The sequence below is a fragment of the Xenopus tropicalis genome, chromosome 1 (assembly GCF_000004195.4).
Source record: "Xenopus tropicalis strain Nigerian chromosome 1, UCB_Xtro_10.0, whole genome shotgun sequence".
NCBI lineage: Eukaryota > Metazoa > Chordata > Amphibia > Anura > Pipidae > Xenopus > Xenopus tropicalis.
The window spans coordinates 61,067,695-61,088,270 of NC_030677.2; the positions used below are offsets into that span (position 1 = coordinate 61,067,695).

The window sequence follows — 20,576 nt, forward strand, 5'->3', positions numbered from 1 at the left end:
TTGTAATACTGGAGCTTCTTTTCCTCTTCACTCCTGCATGTAAATAAAAAAGAGAGGTTAAATGGGACATATTGTGTGAAAAACAATACTGTGCCAATTAATGTGCTTTAAAAAGTAGTATTTCAGGCTGATTTATTAATATTTTTTCCAAAAACCCTATGAGTCCCGCCTGTCTGTTTCTCTTCCTGTTGCCTCCTTTTCCAGGCTGTGCAGGGGGACTAGCAACACACTGCACTGTAGGATAGGAACCAATCAGCAGCTAGGCTGGCCTGATAAGGTACTGAAGCCTGTCTTTGCTTGTGTAACTGCAGGGCTGTGATTGGCTATCCCCCTCCTATTGTGCTTCTGGCAGGGACCGTTAGGACACGCCCACCCCTCATTTGAATCAGGGACAGGGACCTGAGAGGATCTATAGGGAGCACTAATAAAGGGGCCATTTTTACAGATAGTATTAATCTGTTTGTTTAAAAAAAATAGCATAATCATACCTCCCAACATTTGAAAAATGCAGCGTAGCGCTGCAAAAAAATTTGACCACACCCATTTTTTGACCACACCCTCTAAATACAACTCCCATTTGGCAGGTTATGTAAAGTTTGGGGATCTTTTATATGTGCTATTACAGTTTATTTAATGAAGGTGAAATTGCCTTTAAGCTTCAAGTCTCAGTTCCCCCAAGAGATCTGTTTATCTTATTAATTACAATTGTATTTCAGTGCAGGGGGTGAGTATTCTGGGCTTCCTGCCAACAGCTACTTATCTAATTAAGTTTCAGAAATTTTGTATATTTTTTGGTGTTCAGTGCAGGAGAAATGTTGGCATTTTTAATAAGAATCCGGGACTGGGGGCTGGTGCAAAAATATGTGCACCCGCACACAAACGCAATGCTGCCGCAGGGGGGCCAGGCAGGTACCTCTCCTGCCTACCCCTAGTCTGTGCTCCCTTGTCATTGCTCCTGTCGCTTGTCATTGCGCAGCCCCCTCATCGTTGCACCTCTTCTGTCAACCCCTAGTTCCGGCCCTGGTTAAATGGTTATACCACAGACACAGTCAGCAGCATATATTAAATATATCCTTACAAGCAATTAATATTAGTTACAGTGTGTTACATGAATTCCAGGCAGAAAAAGTCAAAGTTCCAAGTCCATGGACGTTAGTGTTAAAAATTGATAGACTCACATTGCTTGTAAAGTTCAGTCATCCACTTCAGAAGCAACTTTGTGCAAGTGAGCAGCAGCTGCAGCTACAGATAATATAGTAAGTATTTATTAGATAATTGCTTTATTGCCACTGCACAGGCAATAATAACAACTTTTTTGGAATTTGGGAAGTTCAGTATTAAACCATAGCAAAGCTACATAAAGAATAGTAAATGAATTGCTCAGGAGATGGTGATGGGGTAAATAACACAAATCAGCATTTTAAAAAGGAAATTGATATTGGGAAAGTGCTTAGAATAGCAAAGTGGATCAGGCACACACACACACTCAGGGGGAGACACCCCTTTAATATAATGTCATCTGTTACTTATTTGCAGGTCATGGACAAAGTGGAACTGAGTGGTCCTCCCTCTGGATTAGAGTCCGAGTTTAATACCTTACTCACGCCGGGTGCAATTCATTTTCTCAAAGAACTTACCAGCACTTTTAATGAAGATGTTGATACGGTAACCTGATTTTTACTGTTGTGATTTAGCTCATAGGGATGATTATTGATTAAAAATTATATAGAAAGTAGATGAGTTTTAGTGAAATTAAATATGGAGGGGCTGAAAGGTGAATAGCTGAGGATATGATAAACCAATGATAAGGAAGGCACCTCTCCTGCTACCCCTAGTCTGGGCTCCCTTGTCATTGTGTGTGCCCATGCAATGCCGTTGCAGGTGGTCATTGCCCCCACCACACAATGACAGGCAATGTCCCCACAGTGCGCGTGACCGTCGCGGTGGCTGAGCAGATTGCCTAGGGCACACGGTTGGTTTGGCCCACCCCTGCTTTTCCCTCCCAACACATTTTGTGCTTCATTAGAGCAGGTTTGGTATCCCAGGAAGTTTCCCTTTTTATACCCAGTAAGTGTGAAAAACACATCTCATAAGGCAAAGTTATAAGCAAGTCAAATACTGCTTCCTTCCTTTAACCCTTTTGCTTATCCACATACTTGCTTCCTACCTCCATATCTGACGATTCAGCCCTGAATGCTAGTTGAGGGTATGAGAGACCAATAGTCGCAGGAAAGATCGTAATTGTAACGTGTATGGCCAGCTTTAATTTGAAGGTGAACTACTCCTTTATCAATAAATACCTTATAAAGACCAAATATGAACAAAAAAGTGGCCCCTCACATTGGGGCACATTTACTTATCCATGAACACTCCGAGCGTTCATTCAAATGGTCCAATCGTATTTTCCGTGACTTTTTCGTACCTTGCGTGCCTTTTTCAATGCTTGCACGACTTTTTCGTATTTTTAGCGCAAAACAAATTGGATCGGTTTTGCCGCTGTTTACAATCGTTCGGTACGAAAAGTTTGTAACTTTCGGATCGCCAATACGATATTATCGTAACTAATACGATTTTTACTGATTTTTACGTGATTTTTGCGATCTTCAGAAATTTTCATCTCCAATCTGAATTTTTCTCATTCGGGATTCAAACTCGTGTTTTGATAAATCTGCCCCATAATGTGTTTGTATTTATCCCATTTGATACAACTGTATCCAATGATTCTAACCTTAAAGGAGAAGGAAAGGCAAAGTCACTTGGGGGTGCCAAAATGTAAGGCACCCCCAAGTGACTTTAATCGCTTACCTCGTACCCCAGGCTGGTGCCCCTGTTCGGAGAGAACAGCACAAGCCCGAGGTAGCTGCGGTGCTTCCTTCTTCCTGCTTCACTCGTACGCATGCGCAGTAGAGTGAAAAAGACAAACTTTAACAGTGCATGCGCCCATCCCGGGAATTTGCCAGCAAAACGAAGCAGCAAAGAAGAAGCGCATCACTACAGGTATCCCGGGCTGGTGCTGTTTTCTCCTAACAGGGGCACCAGCCCGGGGTAAAAGGTAAGCGATTTAAGTCACTTGGGGGTGCCTAACATTTTGGCACCCCCAAGTGACTTAAGGTGGCCATACACGAGCAGATCCGCTCGCTTGGCGATGTCGCCAAGCGAGCGGATCTTCCCCCGATATCCCCACCTACGGGTGGGCGATATCGGGGACCATTTAGGTAAAAAAAATAATAATCCGATCGTTTGGCCCTGGGGCCAGACGATCGGATTATGTGGGCGGCAATGGGGCAGTCGGATCGGGGACCGCATCAATGAGCCGATGCGGTCCCCGATCCGACCAGATTTTCTAACCTGGCCGATCGAGATCTGGCCAATTTCAGGCCAGATATCGGTCGGCCAGGCCGATCTGCTCTCCCCATACACGGGCCGATTAGCTGCCGAATCGGTCCAAGGGACCGATATCGGCAGCTATAGTCGGCCCATGTATGGCCACCTTTAGCCTTTCCTTGTCCTTTAAGGGTCCATGGAAAGATTAGTCACCCATGGTTAAATCTCGGCTACTGCATGCAACTAACCTCCCTGAAATGCCTTTCCGGTGGCAATAAAGTGAATCACATTATGTTACCTTAAAACAGTTCTAATATGTAGGGCTGGCTCCTTCTGAAAGGAGATGGCGCCTACACACAAATAGTACTACAAGAAAATACATTTGTTGGTTCAACAATAACCATTTAAATGGCAGAGTGAATTATTTGGTATGTAAACCGATACCACGCAAGTAAGTCTTTTTTATGCTAATTTTTCGCAGCAACATCACTATTCACAACAGTTTGATTACAATAATGTTCTAAACTTTGAATTAACAAATAAAAGTAATTATCAAATAATTGCAGATTTTATGGCATCGAACTGCCCGGAAAGTCCAGCTTGACCTCACTAACAGCTCCCCTGATTTTGCATTGGCCAACTCACATGTTAGAAATGATCCTAGCTGGAGAGTATCCCCTGTTCCAAGGAGGCTGCAGAACAGACATGTGGATATTGGGGACAATGCCCCATGCAAAACTGAACGGTTCCACAGAGCATTACTTTCATCTGCACAAGGCATTCAGGTACCATAGTGATAGCATTATGTCTATATGTAAGCATATTATTGTATCAATACCACAAGTATGTATCAGTAGTAAATGACTCCATTCCATTTTATGAATACATTACATTAAATTATACATGTAAAAAATGTGACAATTCCTGGTTATTGCCGACAAATACAAAAGAAGATGTTTTTGTGCAGTTTCCCAAGATCAACACATGTAAAGTGTTTTGCATGCACAATTCAAATGAATTTGGAGGGGCAGGTATTTTGGGGCGCTTTGTCATTGCCCTAAATTTTGGCTTGCAATTATCTCCTTAATCGTTTTGCACCCACTGATATTTATTTCTATTAGGTGGACTTTGATGATGGCAATTGTCCTACATTCTTCAACCAAATCAAAGGCATCTTTAACATCTACCAAGTTGTTCACAATAAGGTTTCAGGTGAGATTACTGCACCCCCCCCCCCCCCCCACACTGTGCCTCTTCTGCCTACCCCTAGTTCCAGCCCTGTATCCATGCTTGTTCTATTTATGATAATGTCAAATTGTATTTTTTTTTTCCTTTTGTGCTGTGATCGTTATAGGTATACCCCCGATTTCTAAAGTCCCTGTTTTGATGCTTAGACCAAGAGCATGGAATATGGTAGAACACAACATGATGGTATGTTGCACCTTAGGAATTCTTTATGCTTTAAAGTAGAGGGGATTTTGGGATGGAAAGTCAGTTTTTATCTTAAAATTTCCATTTTCATCAAAAGCTCTCCCCCTGGGCTTGTTAGGCAGAGCCGCTGATCTGACAGGTTTCACCTGGATTCCATCCTTCCCAGGATTCCATCTGTTTTGCATACAAGTCTCCTTACTTGAATTGCTTTCTATGGCATTCCTTCATCCATTCCAACAATAGGGTTAAATAATCTCAATGGATCTCTTTATGGCTGTAATTCAGCAGTAAATTGGACCTTACTAAAGCTTCTGCACCAAACAATTTAAATACAAATTGTTTCTCTTGAGAGACCTTCTGTTTTCTGTTATTTTTTTTTCTTTTCAATGTAACCATTTCACTCATTTTTTAATCAATTTTAATCACCAACATCTAACCTACATTTGGTTGCTCTTTTATTGAATGTTAGTTCTACTTTTCTACAACGCTGTAATTGTTGTATTTACTTTGAAGCCTCATTATATGATAATTTAGCCATAACTACTTTTGCTCCTTTTGGTTCCTATTTGCAGATAAATGGCAGAGAAGTACCAGGACCCCTCTTTGATTATGGTTTGCTGATGTACCATACTGGAAGAAAACTTTATGAAAGTGAGAGTGGCCCATTTTTCTACTTGTCTAAGGTAGTGTTTCTTGTAAAGTCATTTAAAAGATTGTGACTACACCAATCCAATTAAACTAGCTATTTTAGCACTCAGTAATACACACAAAGATATATATAGTAATGAGCAAAACTTTCCACAAGGAGTGAATCTGTGACTCCAATTTACTTTGCTTATCTTTCAAGTCCTGTGGAGTGCTATACTTTGTTGTTTTTTATAATTACTGTTTATTAGCACCCAGACAATTTTCAATTAGTGACAAGTGCTCCTTCCAGAACTGTTTGTTGCATTAAGCTACCAACAAATGCCCTCCCCTTTCAGTAAAGATACTCATTTGTTTATTTGGGTTTCAAGGGTTAGGAAAAGCAACAGAAAAAAGTTACTTTCTTAACAAGATACCACAAGGTAGTAGTCCCCAACTCCTAGAAATCAGACGTCAGAAATATAGAATGAATCCACAAGATTAATGATGCGGCTACCCACCAGATTAGGAGAGTGGAAATGTACATCTGAATGTATGGTTCATCTTGTCTCTAGTTACAGAGACTGACAATCACAAACCAAGCCATATGCATGACTGAATCTTTGTTTCTATACTGACAGGCCCTTTTAATTTTCTATAGGTGGAAAGCTCTCTAGAAGCCAAGCTTTGGAATGATATATTTGTTTGGACAGAGAATAAAGTGAGTCAACTGAACTGTACAAATAAATGTTATATGGGTAATGGTTGATACTATACATAGGGGGCAGATTTAACAAATCAATATTTGAATTCACGATTGTAGTGCAAAAAAACCAAACACTCAAATGAAAAAATTCATCTATAAGCTGGTGAGTTCATGTAGAAGTCAATGGGAGTATTTCCAAATTGCAAGCTATTTTTCAATTTAAGTTTTAAAGATAAATTTGAAATTCATCAGACAGAAAATAAAGGGTAGAATATGATTTCACTGCGTTCCAGTTGTTTTTTTCACATTTTTAAGTGATTAAGGTTTTCAGATTCAAGGTTTTTCTTAAATAAGCACTTTTAAGCTTTCCAGTTTTTCAAATTCAAGCTTTGATAAATCGGCCCCATAGATTTCTAATTAGCTTTCTGCAACTTTATGGTGTATTTAGAGCATGTTATGACAAACAGTTGAACAAACACAATTTACATAGAATAGCAGAGGAAACCCTGCCTCTGGGTGGGTGCTATATAAATAAGGGCCGTGGCACTCTCAAGGCAACTTCATTGCGGCGCGCTTATGCCATCCCACCGGCGATTTACATTCTCGCTGGTTGGATGGCATTTCGGGGAGTTTAGCCGCCCGCGACAAGGGTGATTTGTTGCATGGCAACTAATCTCCCCTTCTAGTGAGGGAGGCTAACAAGAGACTTATGACAACTCTGAAGAAGTTACAGGCCTCAGTGGGTGGGACCTAATCTCCCCATGTGCCACAGCCCTAAAGGCTAATATATAAATATGTATGTATGTATGTATGTATGTATGTATATCTGTACAAACAGGGGATTATTAAGATAATAATAGATAAATACAAAGTATAACAATAAATACAGATAAATACAAGATAAATACAGTTGCAATAAATTAAGAGTCAAAGACACAGGAGGATGGAGGTCCCTGCCCCGTAGAGCTTACAATCTATATGGGAGGGTAACTTACAGACACTAATAGGCAAATACAGTATAAGTGCTGTAGGTCACAATGGGTGACAATATAATATAAGTGCTGGTTCCCAGATCAGGTGCTTCTCTCTGAGATCCCAGGGAGTTAAGGTGGCCATACACATGTATAGGGCCCTCAGATGTTGGGGCGAAGACTGCATTGGCTTGTGGATGTGGTCCTCACCCTACTGGCCTACATTCTGTCATGTCAATTATTCGATCATTTGGCCCTCAGGTCAAACCATTGGGTCAATCCGATATCTCCCAACTCAGTATTGAAGAAAGATCTGCTTATTCATTGACCTTACCAAACAAGTGAATCTTCAGTGTATATCCACCTTTAGCCATGTGGCAGGTCAGGAATGTGGATTTGGCCATCAGTTCTACTAAGTACATATTAGGTGCCCTCTTATATAGTGATAGACTATTAGTGAAGCACCAAGGAAAACATAACAAATCAGAGAATGTTCTGAACATGAAATAATTTGCAGACACCAGTCATATGAAAGTGACTTCAATACACATGCGGATTTAATCAGTACCAGACCAAAATTTTCTAACCTGTCCAATTAACTAAACGACTAATCGCCGTTTATTTGGAGCCATATACGTTCCGAAAATCGTACAAAACTATGTTTGTACTATTACAGTATATTGGTGCGTGTATGGCCAGCTTTATTTGTTAAAAAGAGTAGAGAGGTATGCCGAATATGCTTTTTAGAAAGAAAAAAAATAATAATCATTCTTTTTTGACTATTTCCTTCCAGGTAATGCTTTTGTGTCATATATTAGGCTGCACTACATACTTACTAAATCAGGACCAATGCTGTACCCAGCTACCTTTCTCTAGAACTCACAGTACAAGACAAATAATAATGTTTCAAATATGAATTTTGGCTTTCATTGTTTTCTGCACAGTTGAATTTACCAGTTGGAAGTATTAAAGCTACAGTTCTAATAGAGAGTGTGCTGGCTTCGTTCGAAATGGAAGAGATCCTGTATGAGCTTAAAGAGCATTCTGCTGGCCTGAACTGTGGGATCTGGGATTACTCAGCCTCCTTTGTCAATAAATTTGGTGAGAAAGTTAGTTAACATCAATGAACAAAAACAATGAACAAAATACATCTATTTGCCATAGTTTATATTGTCATTGGATTGCCAATCTATTTTCTTTTATTTATACATAGCGAGTTTAGCACGCTAGTTTAGCACAGTAATACTGGTTAGTAAAAACACACTCAGAAACACTTCTCTTTCTAATGTGCCTCTGCATGTGTATGTCTATTATGTAAGCAGCTTATCCCTGGCACTTGTGTGTGTTACTTATTAATAAAGGTGCCCACCCTAAATTCCCTACACAGGGCCCACACTGTATCCCAAATTGAAGGCACAGGGCATTCATTTCATACATTTATACCAGTACTGAAAGGATAATGTATTGCTAATCCTTATTTCCCACCAAGAGACAATGCTGTAGCTGTTCCTGACAACAATCTGTATAGGACCCTCAATAAACATCAGTGCCCAGGGTGCTAGCCCCTGCCAACTTGCCTCTGGTGGCTGTCACATTCATCAATAAATTCCACAGTAAAATGAAGGCCATTTAAAGTTTAAATGACAGAAGGGTGCTAATTTTTTATGCACCCCAGTGATAAAATTTGCAGAACTTTTACCTCAGCCAGTGCACACTTTAACAAAACAAACAAAGCACCTTACTCCAGAGTGACACAAAGCCATCTTTTGCCTCCTCCCATGTACTGTATGCCATGTGTTGATTGACCATGGGTCCGTCTGTTGGCTGAAAGGAAGTGAAAAGCTTTGCAACAAACAAAGTTCTTCATACCCATGAGCCATGTATGGCATCCTATGGCATGCTTAAGCAGCAGATTAATCAAAATGTGAGTTTAGAGCTTAAGGGTGAAGACACATGGAGCTACTAGTAGCAGCTACTTGTCACAGCAACTAAAATAGACAATGCTGATCATTTACTGATAATTGCCTCTATGTGTGTTTTAGCACAGGCAATTCTCAGTATTGTCTATGGCAGGGTATTTCCTAGTGTTTAGTAGCCGTCAGAAGTAGCTGCGTGTGGGGGTTGCCTAATATTTGGCACCCCCGGTGATTTTTACTTTTCCTTCTCCTTTAACATTTTAGTGCAGGTGCTCCTCACCCTTCTGTCCATCCGTCTGTAATATATACCCTTTCTTATTCTGTATATGGCTCTACCTGTAACACAAGAAATTGAAATGTCCTAAAAGTACTTATATTCCATTTTAGCAGAATTTCTGTAACGCTCTCTATTTTTATTTAAAAATACCAGTAGCTTTTTTTCGTATGGTTTTTGGGAGTAGTTTATGTATATGTATTATTAACATATTATATGGTAATAATATTTATTAACAGACCAGATGGAGCCTTGTAAAGATAGACAATAAGAGATGGCTAAACCTGACAGGCCAGATAACAAATATACTGCAATAAACACCATGGGGGTAATATACTGCCCTTAGTGCTCACTTACAGAGCATTTGCACCATGATGTGGGCTGCTTCTCCTGGCGCTTTGTACCTTCTGGCTACTTCTAATAATAATAAGACAATAGTGTGAATATAATTAGAGGGAGACTCATGCAAGAAATCAATTTTTTTTCAGGCCACAGACAGGAGTTTTTGCTGCCAGATCGGAGTAAATATGTGAATATGGAGAAGCTTTTCCTTAAAAGTTACATGGATTTGTTGGTGCAGACTTGTCATCGCAGAGGAGCTCTGGCTACAGGAGGAATGGCTGCACTTTTACTACCAGAAAACCGAGCAAGCCAAGACTACCAGAATGTCATTGAAGCTGTCACACGGTAAGATGTATACTGAGCAAGAGTTCTATTCAGCGTTAAACAATACTGGGAATTCACATAACTGTGTAGGGAAGCAGATACATTAAAGGAGAAGGAAAGGTAAAAACTAAGTAAGCTTTATCAGAAAGGTCTATGTAAATACAGCCATAAGCACTCACAGAAATGCTGCACTGAGTCCTCTATCAAAAGAAAAAAGATTTCTTGTCTCTTTGTTTTCCTGTGCCAGAGTCTACGCAGCTGTCTCCTTTCTTCCCTCTCCCTCAAGAATGCTAAGAACTCCCTCCCCTCCTTAGGAATGTGTGATCTGGGCCAATCAGCAGGAAGCTTCCTCATAGTCTTACAAACTGTGCATGTACAGGGGTCATGTACAGCAGTCTTGGTGCAGGAGTGAGGCATTATGGGAATTTTCTTTACAGAGCTCAGCGTTTTTTTTTTTTCCCTATGAGGCTTCTGATCACCTGAACAGGAGAAATATGGGGAGACTTAAGGGCACTATTGAGAGAACTGAAGGTATGCCTGCAGCTTGAGATTAACACTTTATTAGCCTTTAACATCAGAACACATTAACATATTTGCTTGGGGAGGCAATGGCCAAAGGGTTACCACCATTGCTATGTAGGAACTCCAAGCAGGGAGGTGAAGCATGATGTCATGAGGGTGGGGGCAGTGACGTTATGGGGCAGGATGCTGATGTCATGGGGTTGGGGCCAATTACCAACCGCCACGTCAATCTTGGGAAATCCTGGGCAGGCAGTTTTGACCTGGATAGCCCTACAGAAAACTGGGCTGTACGGGTCAAAACAAGACAGGTGGCAACCCTAAATGGCCCACTGGGGGGCACTGAGAGCAACATCCATGGGGTTGGTTAGCAACGTGTTGCTCACGAGGCACTGGTTGGGGATCACTCCTTTACATCATACTAAAGGCAAACAATCCCTTTAAAAGAAGAAAAAAGAAGGATTAAAAGGCTGTGCTGTTGTAACGGAAAATGCTGTGCTTCATGTGTCTTTGTCACAGGTTAAAGCTGTTTGAAATCAGTGCTGGTGTAGATGGATTCATGGTGTATGATATTGACCTGGTAGCACCAATGCAAAAGGTAAGTCAATGTATGCAATAATGTGTTACTCTTTAAATAATGTTTACAAAGGACATTACCCAGCCTTAGCTCCAGATCTGACTCCAAAAGGTACAGTCAATGTATGCAATAATGTGTTACTCTTTAAATAATGTTTACAAAGGACACTACCCAGCCTTAGCTCCAGATCTGACTCCATATTTAACTCCAGCTCTCCGGGAATGCACACTGGGGTCAGCACGCGGTATGGAAACGCCAGATGGTGGGGGGAGTATATAACACAATTGCTGTTGTTTCTATCATTGATCTCTTTGTGTTTCCGTTAAATACTAAGGGGAATAACAAATAAAAACAATGAATGAATACAACAAGGAAGATAGTGAGCATTTATTTAATTCACTAATTTATATAGAGGCAAATGCTAAAAATCACTCAGCAAGAGAGAGTGCTTACCCATGGGGCACAGCAGTGCAGTCTGTATGAGAGAAATATCATCTCTATTCCTGTATGTAAATAAGACATAATTGTTCTTTTTTAAGCTTTTCCAGGCACACACCAAAGGCCCCAACCAGTTACATGTCATTCCAGATGTTACCGTGTCCCAGTCTGACTTGCTCTCAATGCCTGTGGTATGAATAAAGCTTTCTACATTTCTATTCATCTACCTGAGCTGCTAGTAAAGCATAATTATTTGTTTGGACCTGAATTCATAGAAACAAAGAAAAGTCTATGCTGTTATTGTGGGTTCTGACATTTCTGACTTTCCTGGCATTTAGATCACACATATATTTTCTGGATTAGAATGTGCCAGTAAGTGAATGTGAATTGGCTGCAGGATGTATTATTTCCGGTACAATATAGTTTTTCTTTTTTCTTGTTGTTAGGGAGGTGTCACACTTTACGGCCTGAAGTATAATATTGCTGTTGGAATTCAATTCATTGATGCTTGGTTCAAAGGTATGATGGAATGAAATACAATGAGAAACCAGAGGTGCAAAAAGGTTGCCAAATCCAGTAAGTTAAAACCTGGCAGTTTTGGAATTCAGGAAGCTGAAGATTGCCACATTATATTTCCAGCCTCTTCTATAATACAGGCTAAATTTTTCTGGCCTACATGGTGGAGGGCTGATGATGGAAGCCAGTTTTGACCACTTCCTGTTTTAGACCACACCCACTTTTAACCACACCCATGCTTTTACAACCATATCCATATTAATTGTGGCAAACCAAAAACCATATGGCCTGCTTACTGCAAAAAAGTTTATTAAGTCATATTAAGCCTTACCCTTAAATCCATATTGCTCCTCCTGCCCTGTCAGTAGCACAGCAGCCTTCAGAACATCATTAACACCTTACGAACCCCTTAACCACCTACCAAGTACTAACAAACCCCCACCAGGTTCACCTCCCACAGGTAGGGCAGGCAGAGTATGGCACACACAGGCAGCATAGGGCAGGCAGAGTATGTCACACAGGCAGTATAGGGCAGGCAGAGTATGGCACACACAGGCAGCATAGGGCAAGCAGAGTATGGCACACGCAGGCAGCATAGGGCAGGCAGAGTATGGCACATGCAGGCAGCATAAAGCAGGGCAGGCAGAGTAGGGAAGGAGACAGGGAACGCTATCAACACTATGTAAGTAAATGATCATAACCACTCAAAGATGAAGAGTTTGTACTGTACTACATACAGCGACACAATGCCAGCACTGCTCCTACAGTCTGCCTAAAGGTGTTAACAATGCAGGGCCTTACATGTGTGATCAACAAATGGCTTTTTAGGTGTGGACTGTGCAGGGTCTTACATGTATGAACAATGCAGGAGCCAGTTTAACTCAGTACTGATACCTTTTAAAAGCTTACACCAAGGTAAGCAGTCACAGGAGCCAGACTTCAACAGGGGGCTACACAAGGGGGGAATGCAGGCTGCCAGGTGGATTGTCTAACTTATTACATATAATGCGACAATTATTTCTTATATAGCGTGTTCAATGGTATCACACAATTAAGCCTTTTAGCAGACTGGGAGCCATAAAAATCCTTTGTAGGGCCACGTTTGTATTTCAGCCAGTAGGATCTGAGTTACTGCAGTGAGTGTGCATGGGGCCTAAAATACTTCATACACACTTGATCCTGTTGTGGGTTTCTGCATTTCTCACTGTGACTGGCCAAAGCCGCAATGAGTAATGTTACATATATACGTATATTTCTGTTTTTGCACTGTATTTAGGAGAAGGACATTTCTTCTACTGTGGGAAAGTGGAGGATTCGGCCACTGCAGAAATTTCACGCTCTCAGGTATGGTGGGATGCTTCCATCAGCTTATCTATTATATTTTTGTATAGAAATGTTAGGGCTTATTTGGCAGTGAGAACTTCCTTTTTTTTGCCTTTTGATAAATATGGCCTGTAAATCCTATAGATGTGAACAGAGAGGTGTGAAAATGCCATACAAGTGAATGGGGTGGACAGCATTTTAACATTGTTATTCCCTGACCACGGTGCTACTAATTGAGCAACAAACAGCTCTGTGTTCCCCCCATGCACCAGTATCCTTACAACAACTCTGTTATAATATGAATTTTTAGAACAGAACAAGCCTAAATATTGCATCCATACTGGTTTTCTGCCTATATAAAGAGATTAGTAAAAGGTAAGCAGAAGGTTATCTGGTATGAATGGTAAAAGTGTAAAAAAAAAATGACAAAATGCAGCAAAACAGTCCCAGCACATTGGCAATATAAGTACCTGTACTGTACTTAGAACATAGAACACCTCAGTCAAACTGCCATTAATGTTTGTCTTTTTAGCCTTTAATAGATCTGGTTTGTAGGCTTTAATTCTTGGGAAGTAGTCACTATGTCACAAAGTAAGAGAAGCAGTTACTTAGTAGTTAAAAAGGTCTCTCACTGCTGACTCAACCAGGATCAGACTGGTGACACACAGCCTTGTGAGCTGAACAAGCAGATTGTGTGTGAGCTGGCCAAACTTGCACTGTTAAATGGCACTAATTGGCTGGAGAAAATTGTTAGGGAACTGGGAGGGAGGTGTGATCCATGTGACTTCCTACAAGGATTGGCAGATTGAATTTAACAGAATTTAGACAGATCGTCTGTGATTGTAGTTACCATTACAGCACCAAATTGGCTGATATAGGGCCACGGATAGAATCCCACTTTGTCTCCTAAGGCCCCATACAATAGAAGCGTTTGGGATCCATTGTGGCATACTGCATAGTACAAACTATGGGGCCAATTCACTAAAGGTTGATAAAACGAGCGCTATTTATAGCATGCGGTAAAAATTTTATCACTTCTTAATTTTTGCGATTTAACGCTCGATTCACTAAAAGGACAGGCGTCATAATTAAGAAGCGATGTTCTTGGCGTTATTTATCTGGCAATGACATATTTTCAAGCGATATATTACGCAGCGCGCGACATATGGTAACATTGATAGCTCTACCTGTGCAGGTCTGGCAATGGATCAGGCACCAAGTCCGTTTAGAGGAAGATAATCGCACTGTTACTCGAAGCCTGGTGCAGTCCCTTGTGAAGGAAGTAGAGTGTGAGCTTGCTGTCGAGCTGAGTTTCTCTGAGTTGTAAGTAGTTTGTATAATGGCTGTTTGTGTGTGTATAGAGTGTTGCTTTTATGTGCTTTGTTGAGGATATGTGGAAAAAAGAGATGTGAGTCTTCTTGGTTCTTCTAGCCTCCCCCCCTATAAATGCCACTGAAATAAAATAGTATCAGATTTAGTTTGATAAGAAATTGAACTACAATTTCAGATTCTCCCATAGACGCCAATGGTGTTTTCACGTGAAATGTTTTCTTAGTAATATGAACCTGGCGCAATAAATTATCAGTAAATCTTTGTATTGGCTGAACAGGCGTCCAACCCTTTGTTTAAAACTATTTAACCCTTTGCCTGTCAAGCATGTAGCTTCTATGTACTGGAAGGCAAAGGCTTTAACTGCCAAGACAGTCATCAGCAGACACAGACCAGATCGGCTGAATCGCCACGAGTAAAGTAATTCACTTTTGGCAATTACAAAGTAAATGAATGGCAAGGCATTTTAAGGAAATGTTGCCAGCGGTAGCAGTTTTTTAACGTGGGTGACAAATCTCCCCGTGTGCCATTGCCCATACAGTCACATTACTTACAAAAAAACACAGGACAACTCCATACTTCTTATCTGACACAATTTATAGGGAGTGTGTTTACATTTGGCTGGGCACACTGCAGCTTAAGTCTTTGCTGCTCAGTTTGATATGCCTGCCTCTATTATTTGTTGCAAAATTACAAGCCAATTAGTCCTTCTGAACTCAAAATTTCAAAACCCTTGACTTTACCAGCATCTATATTGTCTACAAAGGGATGTAACACCCACAGCAGTGATGCATGGGTCTCAAAATGACCCTCACCCATCCAAGCCTACAAACCCTTAATTTTTTCTCAACTGAAGAGAATGGCCCATAGACTCAGCTTGCCCTGAGATCAGTATGTACTGACACACACAGCATTGGCCTGTTTTTATGTATGTATGTATAACTTTATTGTATGTTTTTAGTTCATGAAACATGAATGTATGCATTTGTGAACTGAAATCAGGGCCAATTATATGGATGTCAGTTCCCCCTGATGTTGGGGCAGAAGGAAGCAAATCAGGGTTTTTCCCTGGCACAGAAAGTGCCTGTGTGACATTGCCATTTTTTGGAAAGATTTAAATAACAGAAACACTGATAAGTCACTAATGACTTGCTATTAAAGGAACAGTAATTGAAATAGGGCTAAATGGCTCAGGTTAGGCAGATAATGGATAAGCTTTGTAAAACACCATTGTATTCTGCAGAGCTTATCTATTTTCTTTTTTGTGACCCGTGTCTTTTTTTCCTTTGACAGTACATTAGATTTTAATTACTTTATTACATTTTTATTTTTTGGTGTTAGGGCTCTGGTACACGGAGAGATTAGTCTCCCGCGACAAATCTTCCTTGTTGCGGGCGACTAATCTCGCCGATATGACATCCCACCGATTTCTGCAAATCGCGCCGCCGCGTATGCCATCCCACCGGTGATTTACATTTTCGCCGGTGGGATGTCATATCGGGGAGATTAGTCACCTGCAACAAGGGAGATTTGTCGCGGGCGACTAATCTCCCCATGTACCAGAGCCCTAACACCGAAAAATAAAAATGTAATAAAGTAATTAAAATCTAATGTACTGTCAAAGGAAAAAAAGACACGGGTCACATAGAAGAAAATAGATACGCTCTGCAGAATACAATGGTGTTTTACAAAGCTTATCCATTATCTGCCTAACCTGAGCCATTTAGCCCTATTTCAATTTGAATGGCTGCCCCCATGGCTACACAGCAGCTTATTTATATAAACTATAGTAGAGTTTCTGAGCAAACACACCAGTTGTACCAGTGCAGGGCAGCAGTACATTATATTCTAATTTTACATTTTCATTATTTGGTGTTACTAATGAATCATTCGAATCACTCTTGACAAGTAGGCTGACATGTTTACAGCAAAAATCAGTTACAAATAATATTGGGCTGCTTGTGTGACTGCCATTTGTCTTCTTTCTAGGGAGAAGCAGAGGCTTCATGTGGCTGCTGAGATATTTCTTGAAATTGTTCTAAAAAGGGATTTTCCTGAATTCATCACTACATATCTAAACCTGGATCACACATTTCTTGGCAGTACCATCTGAACATAGAAAGCCACACTTATACGTTTATACGTACTGCCTTTATTTGGTGTATAGCTACCATGGAAACCAGAATACTAGAAACACTGTGCCTAATAAACCATTATGTTTATACAATGTATTTTATTTATTTTTTGGACACTAATTAACAAAAATAGAGCCTTTCTTCTTGAAGTAAAAACAGATCTCTGCAAAGTGATATACATAAATGACCATGAGAAAACAGGAGCTAATAATATAAGTAGACCCTCCTTTCATGTAAGTACTTAGCAGATGCACCTTTAGCAGTGACCCCAGCTTTGAGTCTGTATGGCTGGATCCCTATCAGCTTTGTACATCTGGATACTGCCGTGTCCCCATTCCTTTTTGCAAAAGCCCCCAAGCTCTGTCAGGCTGCATGGGGATTGTGAGGGAAAAGTTTCTTCAAGTCCAGCCACAAATTCTCTATTGCTACTTGAACTGACTCAACTAAACTTACCCCAAAGATCAGGTTTCTCAGGTTTTCCTTCAGAATGTCCCTGTTGTTAAGTTGCATTGATTCTACCCTCTACCCACATTTTTAGGGCTGTGACAAACCTCCCTTGTCGCGGGTGACTAATCTCCCCAAAATGCCATCCCACCGGCTAGAATGTAAATCGCCGGTAGGATGGCATACGCTGCACAGAAATCTCCTCTCAAGGCAACTTAGTCGCCCGTGATAAGGGAGATTTGTCGCCCGGCAACTAATCTCCTTGCCTGTCACAGCCCTTAGTTGCCAGCCTGTTCTTAAACAAATTTAAAGCTGTGCCATACTCTTTCCATTTAACTGTACTCCAAGAGATATTCAGTGGCTAGGAAGTTTCTTGCACCTATCCTAACTTTTCAATCACCTTTTTTACATAATGGCTTAGAGTTCATCATGGCGTAGGTTATACCTTTATACTGGCTCCCCAGAAGTTAAGGTGGCCATACACGGTGCAATCTGCTCGTTGGGTGAGGTCACCAAATGAGCGGATGGTCTCCTGAAATGCCCACCTACAGAGTGCAATATCGGGCAAATTTGATCGCTTGTCTCTAGGGCCAAACAATTAAATTTAAACAGTGGGTATATGAGCCTTCAGACCAAGGACCGCATCAACGAGCTGATGGTGTCCCTGATCCCACAGGAAAATCAAACCTGCCTGATCAAGATTTATCCAATTTTAGGCCCATTGGGGGTGCCCATACGTGGGAGATAAGCTGCAGAATCAGTTTGAAGGACTCAAACGGGAAGCCAAAATCTGCCCGTGTATGGCCACCTTTAGGTATTTATGCTACAATATCTTGAAATACCTTGACTACACATGTGATCTCCATTAAGCAATGTGATTGCTGATTAGGTGTGCCCTATACTTATGTAATTATTCTGAATCTATTTTCATGGAAATTAATGGAAATCAATTTGCACAGATCTGACTTCACTTTGACACAAGTCTATTTTTTGCTAAACCCCTAAAATAAATGTAATCCATTGCGAGTCCTTGTTTGAAAATAATTCACACTTCTTGGGTAGAAGTAACCCTTCTAAGTTGTTTTCATATAATAGAAAGTTCTCTGAAGAATGACCTAATATATTGTTATTTGGCAATAATGGGCTGATCTGGTTATTTACAATCTGCCTTTTGGGCACCTCTTGTCTTGTAGGACTTAGGCTGATGCCACACGTGGCGTTTTTACGCTGCATATTTTCTAATTCTCTCGGCGGCTGAAAAACACACGATATCATCTTCCATAGAAATAGCTTGAAAAGACTCGAAGCAAACCACACAATGCGTAAATACGCTAGAAAGCGCCTTACCGCGGATTTTTCAAGCGTTTGCCGAAATACGCCAGTAATTGCACTGCAAGCTATTCCCATGTAAACACAAAGGCAGCTGCCTGACCTAGCGGAAATATGCTGCGTTTTTTACTATTTCGCACTATTAGCACCATGGAAACGGGATTTGCTACGTCACCAGTACTAGGCTGAAAAACGCCATAGTCTCGGGCTGTGTGGCTTGTGCAGTGTTTTTAGGCTGAGAAAATATGCAGTGTAAAAACGCCACGTGTGGCATCAGCCTTATTGGACCAAATTCATTAAGTGATACTGACACATTGCTATGTTTTAAGAAATGTCAATATCACTAGTTAAAGAGAACCCACGCTGACATATTGGCATCAATAAGCCAGATGAAAAAGTGTAAGCCAACAACTTTAGTAGCTCAGACTTTCCTTATTTACTACACCTTATTGTACAGATTGATCAGGACAGGATTTTAACCTCCGCCTATCAGATCTCATTATTAAATGGGCAGGTCATTGCTATGCCCCAATATATGGGCTGATAAGCTACAAAACTGGTTTGGAGAGGCTACTAACATCACTTGCATGGTTACTTATAGATTGAAAGCAAAGGAAGTCTTTCTATCAAGTGGAAATAATATAAGGCTAATCATACAATGTTGAGTCAAGGAGTGGTCCAAGTACCATTTTGGAGTAAGGAATTGATGCTTCTTATGTTCTCTGGCCCATTCATCTTAAAGGAAACCAATACCCCAGAATGCATACTTAACCAACAGATAGTTTATATTATGTTAAGAATCTCACCAAAATGGAATATATATATGTAAAGATTTCCCTTTAAAATCCTTTCCCTTGCTCCACCATTTAGTGATGGGCTGTGTGCTCCCTCAGAGATCACATGACCAGAAATAATGCAGCTCTAACTGTAACAGGAAGTAGTGTGGGAGCAAAAGGCAGAACTCTGCCCATTAATTGGCTGATGGGGCCTAGCATGTACGTGTGCCTTGGCTTGTTTGTGTGCACTGTGAAACCTATGATCCCAGGGGGTGGTCCTTAATTATTAGAGACCTACTTTGTTTGGGGGGGTATAGTTTTCCTTTAAAGCACCAGACTTTATTGCATAAACTTATCATCCTGCCCGCCCTACTAAACTACTCTTTCTTTAGAACTTCCTTAGTAAAAGACCCATCTTAAGCATTGATAATTTAAAAAGAAGTAATATAAGCCAACCATGGATGATTATCCATTTGGGTATTTTACATTGCAGCATCCTTGCTTTACTGCAGGAAAATTCACTGAATAATGAAAAGCCAACAGTAGTTGGAATCCAAAGAGACCAAAAGATACATATTTACTCGTCTTCACATTACTTTGAGAAAATGCCCTTGGTTTTCCCCAGCAATAATAATCATTCTTGAACCTTTACAAGCCTGGTTGCCTTTTTGAAAAATCCCATTTATTTCCAGGTAATTATAAAATGGTACTGCTGTTTTTTTACCTCAAACCCCAAGGTCTGTGGAATATGCACAAGTGTGTTCCCAGCAAGAATTGTGTTAAAATACCAAAGTTCCAGCATTTTCACAAGATTGCCATTGCCAGCAAAGGGGGAGGAGTTAATTTAGGAAGAGGAAAAAGGAAAAAAATGGCAGAAATAATTACACATACCATTTCTATCCTACTTATTCCTACACATTTCTATACATAATGGTTTTATTTAGTAAAGCTTTTCATTTACGAGACCTCAACCCCAGAATATACAGTGGTGTGAAAAACTATTTGCCCCCTTCCTGATTTCTTATTCTTTTGCATGTTTGTCACACTTAAATGTTTCTGCTCATCAAAAACCGTTGACTATTAGTCAAAGATAACATAATTGAACACAAAATGCAGTTTTTAAATGAAGGTTTACGTTATTAAGGGAGAAAAAAAACTCCAAATCTACATGGCCCTGTGTGAAAAAGTGATTGCCCCCCTTGTTAAAAAATAACTTAACTGTGGTTTATCAATTTCAATTTTCAATTTCAATATCAATTTCTGTAGTCACCCCCAGGC

General features: G+C 40.5%; 1 protein-coding gene across 1 annotated transcript; it reads left to right on the forward strand.

Annotated features, from left to right (window-relative positions):
• The first annotated feature begins 1,122 nt into the window (after positions 1-1,122).
• On the forward strand, positions 1,123-16,843 carry LOC100145011 (malate synthase, glyoxysomal). The gene is made up of 15 exons (XM_002932047.5): positions 1,123-1,256; positions 1,537-1,665; positions 3,891-4,109; positions 4,446-4,536; positions 4,679-4,755; positions 5,328-5,438; positions 6,041-6,100; positions 8,001-8,157; positions 9,735-9,933; positions 10,951-11,029; positions 11,548-11,637; positions 11,893-11,965; positions 13,239-13,306; positions 14,481-14,608; positions 16,604-16,843. Exons 2-15 carry the CDS (start codon positions 1,540-1,542, stop codon positions 16,725-16,727), a joined length of 1,602 nt encoding a protein of 533 aa, XP_002932093.3. The 5' UTR covers positions 1,123-1,256; positions 1,537-1,539; the 3' UTR covers positions 16,728-16,843.
• Positions 16,844-20,576: the final 3,733 nt, after the last annotated feature.